This window comes from Ranitomeya variabilis, chromosome 3 (genome assembly GCF_051348905.1).
Source record: "Ranitomeya variabilis isolate aRanVar5 chromosome 3, aRanVar5.hap1, whole genome shotgun sequence".
NCBI classification, from domain to species: Eukaryota; Metazoa; Chordata; class Amphibia; order Anura; family Dendrobatidae; genus Ranitomeya; species Ranitomeya variabilis.
The window spans coordinates 77946192-77961312 of record NC_135234.1 but is presented as its reverse complement, the minus strand read 5'-3'; the positions used below and the strand labels follow the sequence as shown (position 1 = coordinate 77961312).

Here is a 15121-nt window from a genome sequence, read left to right as displayed (position 1 = left end):
CTATCTTGTTTGTATTTGTGTATAATTGTTTGTAAACATGAGCAAGGCACCTTCAATTATCTTGAAATTGTACACAAGGATGAACTAGACTTGTGCAAGTCCACAATTCTCTTCCATATATATTTTCTAATTTCTTGAGACTTTCCCATGATGCTACACAAAGAAGCGCCCCTTGAGGAAGGTACCATACCGAAACGCGCGTCGGGGTGGATGGGTGTCCCTGTGTGTGTTTTCTGCCATCTGCACAAGGTAATATGTATGCATATATATTGGTATTAGTATTATACTTGCTGACACTGCAGCTATGTAAGACATGTATTGGACTACCTATTGATTGATTGTATGGTTGACATAGCTGCATCTGCCAGTGGCTGTCAACACCATTGCACTTGTTCTGCACTTTGCATTTTGCGTATCTTTTGCATACAATTTACCGTTTTCAGGGATTTACCCTTCCTTGGGCTTGGCTTGATGCTGATGATGTCCTTGTCATCTTTTTTAGCCCCATTGTACTTGTCTGTCTGATATATTCTGTCGTAAATTTTATTGTTGATTGTGTCGATAATAAAGTGTTTTTGGATTTCATGACTGCCTTGTTGTGTTCTGAGGTTTTTTACACAAAGAAGCAGTGCGTTTCAGGTGTGCATTAAAGTACATCCACAGGTGTATCTCTGATTAACTCAGATGTTGCAAAAAAAAAACTTCCAAACACATGACACCATCATTTGGGCAGCCCAGAATTGTTTAAAGGCATAGTAATCTTAGTGTATGTAAACTTTTGAATTTGCAGTAAGTAATAAAAATGCCTTAAAACATTCTCTCTCTCATTATTCTGGCATTTGGCAAATATTAATAATTATGGCAATCCTAATTGAACTAAAACAGGAAATGTTTATGCTGATTTCATGTCAGATATTGAGAAAAACATGCAGATGTGTATTTTTATATAGTGATGGAAACTTCTGGTTTCAACTGTAAATAAACAGTAATAGTGCATGAGAAAAATATACGGTACAAAGTTAATATTGTTTTGATGAAAAAAATGCAAAATCGATCCCACCACTTCAGAGTGACCCTAATCAGGACGGTCCTAAGCTTTAATATTAAAACCTTACTGTTTGTCAAGTGACATGCATATCTGACAATGAAGCAATGAAGGAAGGTAGAAGCATGAAAGAGGTTGTCTTATCTTTGTAAATTGTTAAAATTGCAAAGTATTTATAAAAATTTGAAATTTTACTACTTGATTGAATGATTTCTAATTTCATAGTTTACTGTTTATTGCCTGTTTATCAGAGGTAGACGGTTTCCTAGGCAAGGAGCATATAGCAAGCTATTTGCTATACAATTTGCAACTTACCCCAAAAAATAAAAAAATATAGCATTATTTTGTACTGTCCGGATATTTATTTTTTGTTATTTGTAATATATTCCATGTTTGGTAGATACAAGTTTTTAGAATGTATTCTTGGGGTTGCTTTAGTGTTACCAGTGCAAACATTGAGATGAATCATCCATATCTAAAGTTTGTTGCAAAACACGACTTATTCTGTTCCGAACATTTCAAGGTTCTTCCTTTATTTCTGCTGAAGAACTAGGAACCCAAATGATTACATTTGTGTAGTCTTTAATGGTGAAAATAATGAAATTTGAACTTTTATGACAAATTGTTGTTGTGTTTTGATTCAATGCATCTAAAGGAAAATTAAACTATGTAGATATTCTCCATTAAACATATCCTACCATTTTGTGTCTACATTTATACCTCTTTATGTGTCTTCATAGTGATAAACTAGAGTCAAAGCCTTCATAGCTTCCAGTCATATTTACTTATATCTTGCCACTCCTTTTTGCTAATCTACATTTGTTAGTATGACAGACTAAGGGTACTGTCACACTAAACGATTTACCAACGATCACGACCAGCGATACGACCTGGCCGTGATCGTTGGTAAGTGGTTGTGTGGTCGCTGGGGAGCTGTCACACAGTCAGCTCTCCAGCGACCAACGATGCCGAAGTCCCCGGGTAACCAGGGTAAACATCGGGTTACTAAGCGCAGGGCCGTACTTAGTAACCCGATGTTTACCGTGGTTACCAGCGTAAACGTAAAAAAAACCAAACAGTACATACTCACATTCCGGTGTCTGTCCCCCGGCGTTCTGCTTCTCTGCATTGTGTCTGCCAGCCGGAAAGCACAGCGGTGACGTCACCGCTGTGCTCGCTTTCCGGCCGGCCGGCGCTCACAGTGCAGAGAAGCAGAACGCCGGGGGACAGACACCGGAATGTAAGTATGTACTGTTTGTTTGTTTTTTACTTTTACGCTGGTAACCACGGTAAACATCGGGTTACTAAGCGCGGCCCTGCGCTTAGTAACCCGATGTTTACCCTGGTTACAAGCGAACGCATCGCTGGATCGCTGTCACACACAACGATCCAGCGATGACAGCGGGAGATCCAGCGACGAAAGAAAGTTCCAAACGATCTGCTACGACGTACGATTCTCAGCAGGGTCCCTGATCGCTGCTGCGTGTCAGACACAGCGATATCGTATGGATATCGCTGGAACGTCACGGATCATACCGTCGTAGCGATCAAAGTGCCAATGTGTGACAGTACCCTAAGAGTGAATTGGCAAACTTGCCAATTATCTAGTGTCTTCATGGTCTACAATGTCCTCACAGACTAGAATACTTTGAATAGCTTGATAGTTGAGCATTGCCATAGACCACCAGAGACTTTGAAACATTATGCAGGCTGTTGTTTGGATCTTTTTTGCCCAGGCCTCCATTTTTTTAAAAAAACCCAGTCCATTTTGGAAGGTTTATCAAGTATGTAGGGATAAATGGAAGACTGCACAATCAGGCTTTCTGTCTCCATGAAGATAGAGCTACCTAGAATAATATATAAACATAAGTGATACATTGGCTGCCATGTTGCACATACCTGCTAAAGTGAACGCCTCTATAATTCAACAATGGGAAGAGAGAGAATTTTTTTCTTTAGCAAATTTTAACATACCAGTCCTACAGTTCATATATCAGTTACAAAAACTCTTGTCCTACTCAGTCAAACCTCTGTACAACCCAAGTATTTAGGTAAATAATACTTTTATATTGACAGAGCTCCTAACACTGATCCTAAAGATGCCTACACAAGAGACAGAATATTTGATGCAGTGACTAATGAAGATACTGAAGACCTGGCTGGACTGGAAAGATACCTGCAAACAAGTATGAAGAAGTTAACTAATGCTGAATTCAAAGGTAATGGAAGATGTTGTTATCTTACTCATTTGTACACAGTGATGTAGGGCAGAATGATCTAATATTCAGACTTCATGCTATCTGACATCATCAAATTGCTGTTTGGATTTTACATACCTTTACCCAAGACTCTCCTGTGGTTAAAGTGGTTGTCCCAATACTGCAAGTTGGGACCCTGTTAGAATGGAGAGATCCTGTAGACAATGAATGGAGTAGTGGCGTGCACAAAGGACAACTTCCTTTTTCTAATGAGGCATTTCTAGTTTGTGAATCAGTGGGGGCACCGTGGATAGATGATGACTAATCTGGAGCAAAGTGATTCTAAACAAATCAAATTAATTTTAAATATACCAAAGTTTGTGGTTTTTGAAAAATCTGAATTTTTGTCTATTCGATTTGAATGAATCCAGCAAATTGGTGGCCAGCAAGTTGTCATTTTTCTGGATTCATATTGGCCAGAAAGTGGTTAAAATAATAAAATATCATACTCATTTCTCGCCTCATCTGTCCCTGCTGTTGCAGCTCGACTAATTGTTCCTAGATTCGTAAGACACCAGCTCCCACTCTCGTCTCTATGCACTCTTCGCCATTGCTTCTTGTGCCAGCTAGGCTTTGGAGCAAGTTCTGACATCATGACATGCACCACGTGGTCAAGTGGGGTTACGCACGGCACTATGTCATAATGTGTGTTGAGGCCTGGCCAGCACGTGATGTGAAGGAGAACAGTGAAGAGGAGGTGAGAGAAAGTACAGGTGCTTCTCACAAAAATTAGAATATCATCAAAAAGTTAATTTCTTTTGGTTCTTCATTACAAAAAGTGAAACTCATATATTAGATAGCGTAATTACAAACAGAGTGATCTATTTCAAGTGTTTATTTCTTATAATGTTGATGATTATGGCTTACAGCCAATGAAAACCCAAAAGTCATTATCTCAGTAAATTAGAATACTTTATAACACCAGCTAGAATTTTTTTTTTTAAATCTGAAATGTTGGCCTACTGAAATGTATGTTTAGTAAATGCACTCAATACTTGGTCGGGGCTCCTTTTGCATCAATTACTGCATCAATGTGGCGTGGCATGAAGGCGATCAGCCTGTGGCACTGCTGAGGTGTTATGGAAGCCCAGGTTGCTTTGATAGCAGCCTTCAGCTCGTCTGCATTGTTGGGTCTGGTGTCTCTCATCTTGCTCTTGACAATACTCCATAGATTCTCTATGGGGTTAAGGTCAGGCGAGTTTGCTGGCCAATCAAGCAGTGATACTGTTGTTTTTAATTGTTTTTAAACCAGGTATTGCTACTTTTGGTAGTGTGGACAGGTGCCAAGTCCTGCTGGAGAATGAAATTTCCATCTCCAAAAAGCTTGTCAGCAGGGGGAAGCATGAAGTGCTTTAAATTTCCTGGTAGACAGCTGCGCTGACTCTGGTCTTGGTAAAACACAGTGTACCCATACCAGCAGATGACATGGCTCCCCAAACCATCACTGATTGTGGAAACTTCACACTAGACCTCAAGCAGCTTGGATTGTGGCCTCTCCACTCTTCCTCCAGACACGGGGACCTTGATTTCCAAATGAAATGCAAAATTTACTTTCATCTGAAAACAACACCTTGGACCACTGAACAGCAGTCTAGTTCTTTTTCTCCTTGGTCCAGGTAAGACGCTTCTGGCGTTGTCTATTGGTCATGAGTAGGAATGTGACACTTGTAGCCCATGTCCTGTATATGTCTGTGTGTGGTAGCACTTGAAGCAATGACTCAGAAGCAGTCCACTCCTTATGAATCTTCCCCAAATTTTGGAATGGCCTTTTCTTAACAATCCTTTCAAGGCTGTGGTTATGCCGTTTGCTTGTGCACCTTTTTCTACCACACTTTTTCCTTCCACTCAACTTTCCATTAATATGCTTGGATACAGCACTCTGTGAACAGCCAGCTTCTTTAGCAATGACCTTTTGTGGCTTACCCTCCTTGTGGAGTGTGTCAATGACTACCTTCTGGACATCTGTCAAGTCAGCAGTATTCCCCTGATTGTGGAGCCTACTGAAACAGACTAAGGACCTTTTTAAATGCTTAGAAAGCCTTTGCAGGTGGTGTTTGTTAATTATTATAAATTAATGAGATAATGACTTTTGGGTTTTCACTGGCTGTAAGCCATAGTCATCAACATTAACAGAAATAAACACTTGAAATAGATCACTCTGTTTGTAATGACTTTATATACTAGATGGAGGCCCGAAGCTGTCACGATGGGGGCAGGCTTTGCAGCGTTGAAATTCTCTCCCCTCCATGTGCTAACCCACCTATCCACTCTCTCTTTCCCCATGTGCTGACTTCTCCCGTCTGTGCTCTCTTATTTGACCTGTCTACACCATGTGCTATCCCCCTTTTCTGCTGTCTCTCTCCTTCCTGTGCTGTGTTGTCCCCTCATGTGCTGTCCCGTTTGAGCTGTCTCGCCCCTGTGCTCTGTCTCTCTCATCCCTATGTGCTTTCTCTCTCCCCCATCTGCTGTCTTCTCCTCTCATGTCATCTCTTCTTTGACCTGTGTACCCCATGTGCTCTCCTCCTTGTCTGCTCTCTCTCAGATCGCCTCCATCTTTGTGCAGACAGATAGAAGCGGTCACATTAAAACTGCGCATGCGCTCCTCCTGTACAAAGATGGCGGCGGTCAGTGAATCATTCGGCTAATCCCGGCGGTGACATGTTCGCGATGGTGTTCTTCTGGTGGTACTGCGCAAGAGGCTGCGTATGGCGTATACAGTGTGTGTGGTGCATATGGCGTATACAGTGTGTGTGTGCGTGCGTGTGTGTGGTTCGACAGTGTTCCACTGGTGGTACCGCGCAAAAGGCTGGTACCACCACAAATTTCCATATTGAGACACCCATCACTTGGGTGTCCCAATATGGAGGTCAGTGAACTTCTGCCGCTTGGAATTCTGGGATCCGGACACATCTGGTCTGGACAGAACAGGATGTGAAGACATTACAAGGTAAGTATATATTAAGATGAGTTTCACTTTTTGTATTGAAGAACTGAAATAAATTAACTTTTTGATGATATTCTAATTTTGTGAGAAGCACCTGTACTTTAGGAAGTCAGTGGAGGAACAGTAGTGAGCTGCGGCAGCAGGGGCTGGTGAGAGGCTAGGTAAATATGATATTTTATTGTCTTTCAACTTAATTCTGGCCAAACTGTTTATCATGCTTTGGGGTTTGGAGAGCATCATTACCAGATTTTTTGAACAGCAGTGGAGGCAGATTCAACTTGCATTGAATAGATGAAATGAAAATCAGAATCAAATTTACAGGCCGAAATCGAGTGGATCTATTGAATTCACATTTTGCCAACTTCGCTCATGTCTAGTGATAACTTGTCAAGTTGAGACAACTCCTCTAATTACATTTGGGGTAGTTTGATTAAAAAAAAAACCAAATCAATCTAAATAAAAGGTTCCTTATTGTAATTTTGAGCTATTGTTTATTGTATAGTCTACAGCTGAAATCACCCAGAGTTCCTTGCAGTACGCATGTCTGAGTTTGCTCCGGTTATTTGCAATCCAGCTGAGCTGTTGGGTGTGCAGGATGACTCGATGGAAAAGATCAGCTTGCACATTAAAAAAAAATACGGTATATAGTTTTTGTAAACTTTTCCAGCAAGTAAAATAATTGGCATTTGTTATGATTAGTGTTGAGCGATACTTTCCGATATCGGAAAGTATCGGTATCGGAAAGTATCGGCCGATACCGTCAAAATATCGGATCTAATCCGATACCGATACCCGATCCCAATGCAAGTCAATGGGACGAAAATATCGGAATTAAAAAAAAACCTTTATAAACTTGTAGGTTCATTCTACATGAAGGAAAACAACTAAGAATAATGTAGGATGTATTGGGGGACGTGGCGGAGACATTAAAGGCACAGAGGTTTAGCCCAATGTAATAGAATAGCAGGATTTTGGTTTTTTTTATGACGTTCGGCGGTAGAAAGATTTTGACTATGTTAATTTTTTTTTTTTTTGTCAGATATTGATGTTTCACTACTTCCACGCCCTTCACCTTCTTTTTTACTTCTCCCACACTTTCTTCTTCATTATCCTCATCATCAGCTTCTTTGACATCAACTATCTTCACCTTATTCATCTTCTTCTTCATCTTCTACCTATTATTTTTTTTGGTTACATTGTTCATATTCTTTTTATTTTACTATTATCTTCATCATTTTCTACTTCTTCATCATATTCTTATTTGTGACAGGCATTCCCGTAGTTGTTATATATAAAAGTTTGAAGATTACACCTTCCGTTCTGCCTGTCACAAAAGAGTTACATTTGTCCGCGTTCAGTTTGGCCTGCAGCATCAGGCTTTATCCAGGGGCACCACGAGGAGGAACGGACTCACCCCCATACACTGCTTAGTCTTCTTCTGCTTATAATTTAGATAATATTTTTTGCTCTGATATTTAGTGTTATGGTTAATGTTCTTCTGCTCTTTGTTCTGCAGCCTCTTGTTCTTCTGCTTCTCGGTCTTCCAGGTTGTCGTCGTCTCCAGGGTCGTCGTCTCCTGGGTCGTCGTCATCGGGGTGGTCTTCAGGGTCATCGTCTCCAGGGTCGTCGTCATCACGGTGGTTGTCGTCTTTGGTGTCGTCGTCATCTTAGGGGTGGTCTTCTGGGTCATCGTGTTTAGTCTCTTGAACTTGGAAATGTAGCAGAAGGTACAAGAAGGCTGAGAAAATGCCGAGAACCAGCTGATGGAACTGGAACTCGGATGGCTACCCGAAGGTCCAAGAGCCAATGGAACTACCGAGGACCAGCTGACGTTACTGGAACCCGGTTACTAAGCAGGAGGTACCCGTGCCTGAAAGCACTACCAAGGACCACCTGACGTTGGTGAAACTCGGATACCCAGAGGGAGGCACCTAAGCCAAAGGCTCTGCCCGGAACCAGCTGACGGTACTGGAACCAGGATGGGGAGCAGAAGGTACAAGAGCAAAAGACACTGCCGAGAACCAGCTGACGGTGCTGGAACCCGGATGGGTAGCCGAAGGTCCAAGAGCCAATGGAACTACCGAGGACCAGCTGACGTTACTGGAACCCGGTTACTAAGCAGGAGGTACCCGTGCCTGAAAGCACTACCAAGGACCACCTGACGTTGGTGGAACTCGGATACCCAGAGGGAGGCACCTAAGCCAAAGGCTCTGCCCAGAACCAGCTGACAGTACTGGAACCAGGATGGGGAGCAGAAGGTACAAGAGCAAGTGTCTGCGTGGCTTTTGCAGGACACGATGCCGGCTGCACAGCAGGGGAACAGCTGGCGGTGCTGAACCCCACTGACACATTGGCTGGTGTTTTTCTCTGTGCAGCTAGCAGTACCGGGCCCCAACTGGCGGTGTTAGAGCCCGGGGTCAGCAGGAGGAGGAGATGGAGCAGAGTGTAGGCCGAAGCCTGCACTGGCGGCAGCTTTGGGTCTGTTGTGCCTGCGTGGCGGTCGCAGGACACGTTGCCGGCTACACAGCAGGGGAACAGCTGGCGGTTCTGGACCCCACTGACACATTGGCGAGGTGTTTGGCTCTGTGCAGCCAGCACTTCCGGACAGCAACTAGCGTTGTTGGAGCCCGGGCTCTGCCGGTGGAGCAGAGTGTAGGCCGAAGCCTAATTGAACCGATTTCAAAGGTAACCTTTAACCCCCCCTCAGGGGTTACAAACTAGAAGAGCCACAGCTTAGGCAGCAGTAGTGCCGCACAAGTCAAAGGTTGCTCTTTTAATTTTTCTCCTTGCACACGCCGAATGAAACACGTATAACATTTAGCCCTTTATACAGTCAAACTGTGTTGGAGGCGCGAGTTCCCTTCGTAATGAGACGCAGCACAGATGTCAAGAATCCCACCTTGGTGCTGGGTGCAGCCTCCTGAGCGTTGTTATTTGCTGTACAGGAGTCTGCGCTGTCGTGTTATCCCCCGGCCTAGCGCTGTTAGCGCTGCCCATCTTCTGACCTCATGTAATGTCGGCCGGTGCGGTTCGCGATGACCATGAATCCCAGCCCCGCAGTGTCTTAACATTGTTAAAACACTGCGGGGCTGGGATTCATGGCCTGGCGCAGCACATATGTTCGCCTCTGACACTCGGGTCCTTACACCCGCTTCAGACTGTGCGGCGTCAGCTGATCCCTTATCGCATGCCGCGGCCATGAAGCCGCACAGTCTGAAGAAGGCGGAAGGAGATGAGGGACAGGCGAAGATATGCACCGCTCCTGCCCATCAATCACACCCTCGCAGTCCCAAGAAATAAGACACCGAGGGGCGTTGTGTGGGTCAGGGCGGCCGCAGAGGCGCAGGCAGCCAAACAATGATGCCAGAAGACGGGCAGCGCTACCAAGGGGGTTTCAGCGTGTCATTACAAAGGAAAGTCACACCACCGGGACGGTTAAATGGTCACACAGAGGACACATTTTAGACATGTTTTCAGTTCCACATGTGCGAGGAGAATACGTTTATGAGCCACCTTGCACACATGCAGCATTCCCGCTGTACAAGGTGGCCTTAAAAACGTACAAACGCCTGGGGGAGGGGGGACAGGTTCCCTTCAATTTCAGTTCTTGTGTCTGCGTGGCTTTTGCAGGACATGATGCCGGCTGCACAGCAGGGGAACAGCTGGCGGTGCTGGACCCCACTGACACATTGGCTGGTGTTTTTCTCTGTGCAGCTAGCAGTACCGGGCCCCAACTGGCGGTGTTAGAGCCCGGGGTCAGCAGGAGGAGGAGCAGGAGGAGGAGCAAGGGGGAGGGGAGTGTAGGCCGAAGCCTGCACTGGCGGCAGCTTTGGGTCTGTTGTGCCTGCGTGGCTTTTGCAGGACACGTTGCCGGCTACACAGCAGGGGAACAGCTGGCGGTGCTGGACCCCACTGACACATTGGCTGGTGTTTTTCTCTGTGCAGCTAGCAGTACCGGGCCCCAACTGGCGGTGTTAGAGCCCGGGGTCAGCAGGAGGAGGAGATGGAGCAGAGTGTAGGCCGAAGCCTGCACTGGCGGCAGCTTTGGGTCTGTTGTGCCTGCGTGGCTTTTGCAGGACACGTTGCCGGCTACACAGCAGGGGAACAGCTGGCGGTGCTGGACCCCACTGACACATTGGCTGGTGTTTTTCTCTGTGCAGCTAGCAGTACCGGGCCCCAACTGGCGGTGTTAGAGCCCGGGGTCAGCAGGAGGAGGAGATGGAGCAGAGTGTAGGCCGAAGCCTGCACTGGCGGCAGCTTTGGGTCTGTTGTGCCTGCGTGGCGGTCGCAGGACACGTTGCCGGCTACACAGCAGGGGAACAGCTGGCGGTGCTGGACCCCACTGACACATTGGCGAGGTGTTTGGCTCTGTGCAGCCAGCACTTCCGGACAGCAACTAGCGTTGTTGGAGCCCGGGCTCTGCCGGTGGAGCAGAGTGTAGGCCGAAGCCTAATTGAACCGATTTCAAAGGTAACCTTTAACCCCCCCTCAGGGGTTACAAACTAGAAGAGCCACAGCTTAGGCAGCAGTAGTGCTGCACAAGTCAAAGGTTGCTCTTTTAATTTTTCTCCTTGCACACGCCGAATGAAACACGTATAACATTTAGCCCTTTATACAGTCAAACTGTGTTGGAGGCGCGAGTTCCCTTCGTAATGAGACGCAGCACAGATGTCAAGAATCCCACCTTGGTGCTGGGTGCAGCCTCCTGAGCGTTGTTATTTGCTGTACAGGAGTCTGCGCTGTCGTGTTATCCCCCGGCCTAGCGCTGTTAGCGCTGCCCATCTTCTGACCTCATGTAATGTCGGCCGGTGCGGTTCGCGATGACCATGAATCCCAGCCCCGCAGTGTCTTAACATTGTTAAAACACTGCGGGGCTGGGATTCATGGCCTGGCGCAGCACATATGTTCGCCTCTGACACTCGGGTCCTTACACCCGCTTCAGACTGTGCGGCGTCAGCTGATCCCTTATCGCATGCCGCGGCCATGAAGCCGCACAGTCTGAAGAAGGCGGAAGGAGATGAGGGACAGGCGAAGATATGCACCGCTCCTGCCCATCAATCACACCCTCGCAGTCCCAAGAAATAAGACACCGAGGGGCGTTGTGTGGGTCAGGGCGGCCGCAGAGGCGCAGGCAGCCAAACAATGATGCCAGAAGACGGGCAGCGCTACCAAGGGGGTTGCAGCGTGTCATTACAAAGGAAAGTCACACCACCGGGACGGTTAAATGGTCACACAGAGGACACATTTTAGACGTGTTTTCAGTTCCACATGTGCGAGGAGAATACGTTTATGAGCCACCTTGCACACATGCAGCATTACCGCTGTACGAGGTGGCTGTAAAACGTACAAACGCCTGGGGGAGGGGGGACAGGTTCCCTTCAATTTCAGTTCTTGTGTCTGCGTGGCTTTTGCAGGACACGTTGCCGGCTACACAGCAGGGGAACAGCTGGCGGTGCTGGACCCCACTGACACATTGGCTGGTGTTTTTCTCTGTGCAGCTAGCAGTACCGGGCCCCAACTGGCGGTGTTAGAGCCCAGGGTCAGCAGGAGGAGGAGCAGGAGGAGGAGCAAGGGGGAGGGGAGTGTAGGCCGAAGCCTGCACTGGCGGCAGCTTTGGGTCTGTTGTGCCTGCGTGGCAGTTGCAGGACACGTTGCCGGCTGCACAGCAGGGGAACAGCTGGCGGTGCTGAACCCCACTGACACATTGGCTGGTGTTTGGCTCTGTGCAGCTAGCAGTACCGGGCCCCAACTGGCGGTGTTGGAGCCCGGGCTCTGCAGGGGGAGCAGAGTGTAGGCCGAAGCCTACTTGAACCAATTTCAAAGGTAACCTTTAACCCCCCCTCAGGGGTTACAAAGTAGAAGAGCCACAGCTTATGCAGCAGTAGTGCCGCACAAGTCAAAGGTTGCTCTTTTAATTTTGCTCCTTGCACATGCTGAATGAAACACGTATAACATTTAGCCCTTTATACAGTCAAACTGTGTTGGAGGCGCGAGTTCCCTTTGTAATGAGACGCAGCACAGATGTCAAGAATCCCACCTTGGTGCTGGGTGCAGCCTCCTGAGCGTTGTTATTTGCTGTACAGGAGTCTGCGCTGTCGTGTTATCCCCTGGCCTAGCGCTGTTAGCGCTGCCCATCTTCTGACCTCATTTAATGTCGGCCGGTGCGGTTCGCGATGACCATGAATCCCAGCCCCGCAGTGTCTTAACATTGTTAAAACACTGCGGGGCCTGTGATTCATGGCCTGGCGCACCACATATGTTCGCCTCTCGCACTCGGGTCCTTACACCCGCTTCAGACTGTGCGGCGTCAGCTGATCCCTTATCGCATGCCGCGGCCATGAAGCCGCACAGTCTGAAGAAGGCGGAAGGAGATGAGGGACAGGCGAAGTGATGCACCGCTCATGCCCATCAATCACACCCTCGCAGTCCCAAGAAATAAGACACCGAGGGGCGTTGTGTGGGTCAGGGCGGCCGCAGAGGCGCAGGCAGCCAAACAATGATATCAGAAGACGGGCAGCGCTACCAAGGTGCTTGTTGCGTGTCAATACAAAGGAAAATCACACCTGAGGGACGTTTTAATGGTCGCAGAGGACTCATTTTTAGACGTGTTCACTTCAACATGGGCAAGGAGATTAAGTTTCTGAGCCACCTTGCACACATGCAGCATTACTGTCGTACAAGGTGGCTGTAAAACGTAAAAACGCCTGGAGGAGGGGGGACAGGTTTCCTTCAATTTCAGTTCTTGTGTCTGCGTGGCTGTTGCAGGACACGTTGCCGGCTACACAGCAGGGGAACAGCTGGCGGTGCTGAACCCCACTGACACATTGGCCGGTGTTTGGCTCTGTGCAGCTAGCACATCTGGGCCCCAACTGGCGGTGTTAGAGCCCAGGGTCAGCAGGAGGAGGAGATGGAGCAGAGTGTAGGCCGAAGCCTGCACTGGCGGCAGCTTTGGGTCTGTTGTGCCTGCGTGGCAGTTGCAGGACACGTTGCCGGCTGCACAGCAGGGGAACAGCTGGCGGTGCTGAACCCCACTGACACATTGGCTGGTGTTTGGCTCTGTGCAGCTAGCACATCTGGACCCCAACTGGCGGTGTTAGAGCCCAGGGTCAGCAGGAGGAGGAGAGGGAGCAGAGTGTAGGCCGAAGCCTGCACTGGAGCAAGTTGAAAGGGAAACTTTAACCCCCCCCCCCCAGGCGTTTGTAGCTGAAAGAGCCATCGTGTACAGCACTAATGCTGGAAAAGGTAAACTTAGCTCTTTTAATTATGGTCCTTGCACATGCTGAACCTAACACTTATAAAAAGTGTCCCCTCCTACCGTGATACCGTCCGGTAGGTGGAACTTTCCTTTGTGATGTGACGCAGCACAGCCGTCATTCTTACCCCCTTGGCGCCGTGCGCCGCCTCCTCAGCGTTGTTTGAATCAGTCCCGGAGCCTGCGCTGTTAGGTTAGCCCTTGGCCATGCACACATTTTGCGCTGCCCGTCTTCTGACATCATTTGGTGTCAGGCTGGCTGCGCCTGTGCGGCCGCGCTGGCCGAGAGCCCGCCTCGTACTGTCTTCTGATTTAATCCCACTGGGGGCCTGGGATCCATGGACATGCGCAGTGCATATCCTCGCCTCTCACTCATCTCCCTACGGCTTCTTCTGACTGTGCGGTGTCACGGCCGTGGCATGCTATTAGGGACCAGCTGACACCGAACAGTCTGAAGAAGCCATAGGGAGATGAGTGAGAGGTGGAGGTTCAGATATGCACTGCGCATGTCCATGGATCTCAGGCCCCCAGTGGGATTAAATCAGAAGACAGTACGAGGCGGGCTCTCGGCCAGCGCGGCCGCACAGGCGCAGCCAGCCTGACACCAAATGATGTCAGAAGACGGGCAGCGCAAAATGTGTGCATGGCCAAGGGCTAACCTAACAGCGCAGGCTCCGGGACTGATTCAAACAACGCTGAGGAGGCGGCGCACGGCTCCAAGGGGGTAAGAATGACGGCTGTGCTGCGTCACATCACAAAGGAAAGTTCCACCAACCGTACGGTATCACGGTAGGAGGGGGCACTTTTCATAAGTGTTTGGATCAGCATGTGCAAGGAGCACCACGAAAAGAGGCACTTTTGTCCCTTTGCATCATTACTGCTGCACAAGGTGGCTCCTTCAGTAACAAACGCCTGGGGGGGGGGGGGCAGGTTCCCTTAAATTTAACTTGTTGTGCCTGCGTGGCGGTCGCAGTACATGTTGCCGGCTGCACAGCAGGGGAACAGCTGGCGGTGCTGAACCCCACTAACACATTGGCGAGGTGTTTGGCTCTGTGCGGACAGCACTTCTGGACGGCAACTGGCGGTGTTGGAGCCCAGGGACAGGTGGAGGAGGAGGAGGTAGGAGGGATTGCCACACACACAGCAGGGGAACAGCTGACGTTACTGAACCCCAATAACAGAGGAGGGACTGTTGGGACTGTGCGGACAGCACTTCTGGACGGCAACTGGCGGTGTTGGAGCCCAGGGACAGGTGGAGGAGGAGGAGGTGGAGGAGGTAGGAGGGATTGCCACACACACAGCAGGGGAACAGCTGACGTTACTGAACCCCAATAACAGAGGAGGGACTGTTGGGACTGTGCGGACAGCACTTCTGGACAGCAACTGGCGGTGTTGGAGCCCAGGGACAGGTGGAGGAGGAGGAGGTAGGAGGGATTGCCACACACACAGCAGGGGAACAGCTGACGTTACTGAACCCCAATAACAGAGGAGGGACTGTTGGGACTGTGCGGACAGCACTTCTGGACGGCAACTGGCAGTGTTGGAGCCCAGGGACAGGTGGAGGAGGAGGAGGTAGGAGGGATTGCCACACACACAGCAGGGGAACAGCTGACGTTACTGAA

General features: G+C 48.4%; 1 protein-coding gene and 1 long non-coding RNA gene across 4 annotated transcripts in view; one reads left to right on the top strand and one right to left on the bottom strand.

Moving 5' to 3' along the window:
• The window catches only part of LOC143815218 (transient receptor potential cation channel subfamily V member 1-like), a 183235-nt gene that overhangs the window by 44528 nt on the left and 123586 nt on the right, over window positions 1-15121 (top strand). For 2 of the 3 annotated variants that reach the window (XM_077294233.1, XM_077294232.1), the window contains exon 3: window positions 3122-3264. The exons of the other annotated variant lie outside the window; for it this stretch is intronic. In XM_077294233.1, the coding sequence (XP_077150348.1) occupies window positions 3122-3264 (143 nt within the window). The remainder of the gene's footprint in view (window positions 1-3121; window positions 3265-15121) is intronic. 3 annotated transcript variants of the gene reach the window in all.
• LOC143815220 (uncharacterized) overlaps window positions 1-15121 on the bottom strand; it is a 176159-nt gene that overhangs the window by 103600 nt on the left and 57438 nt on the right. The gene's annotated exons all lie outside the window — the stretch shown is intronic.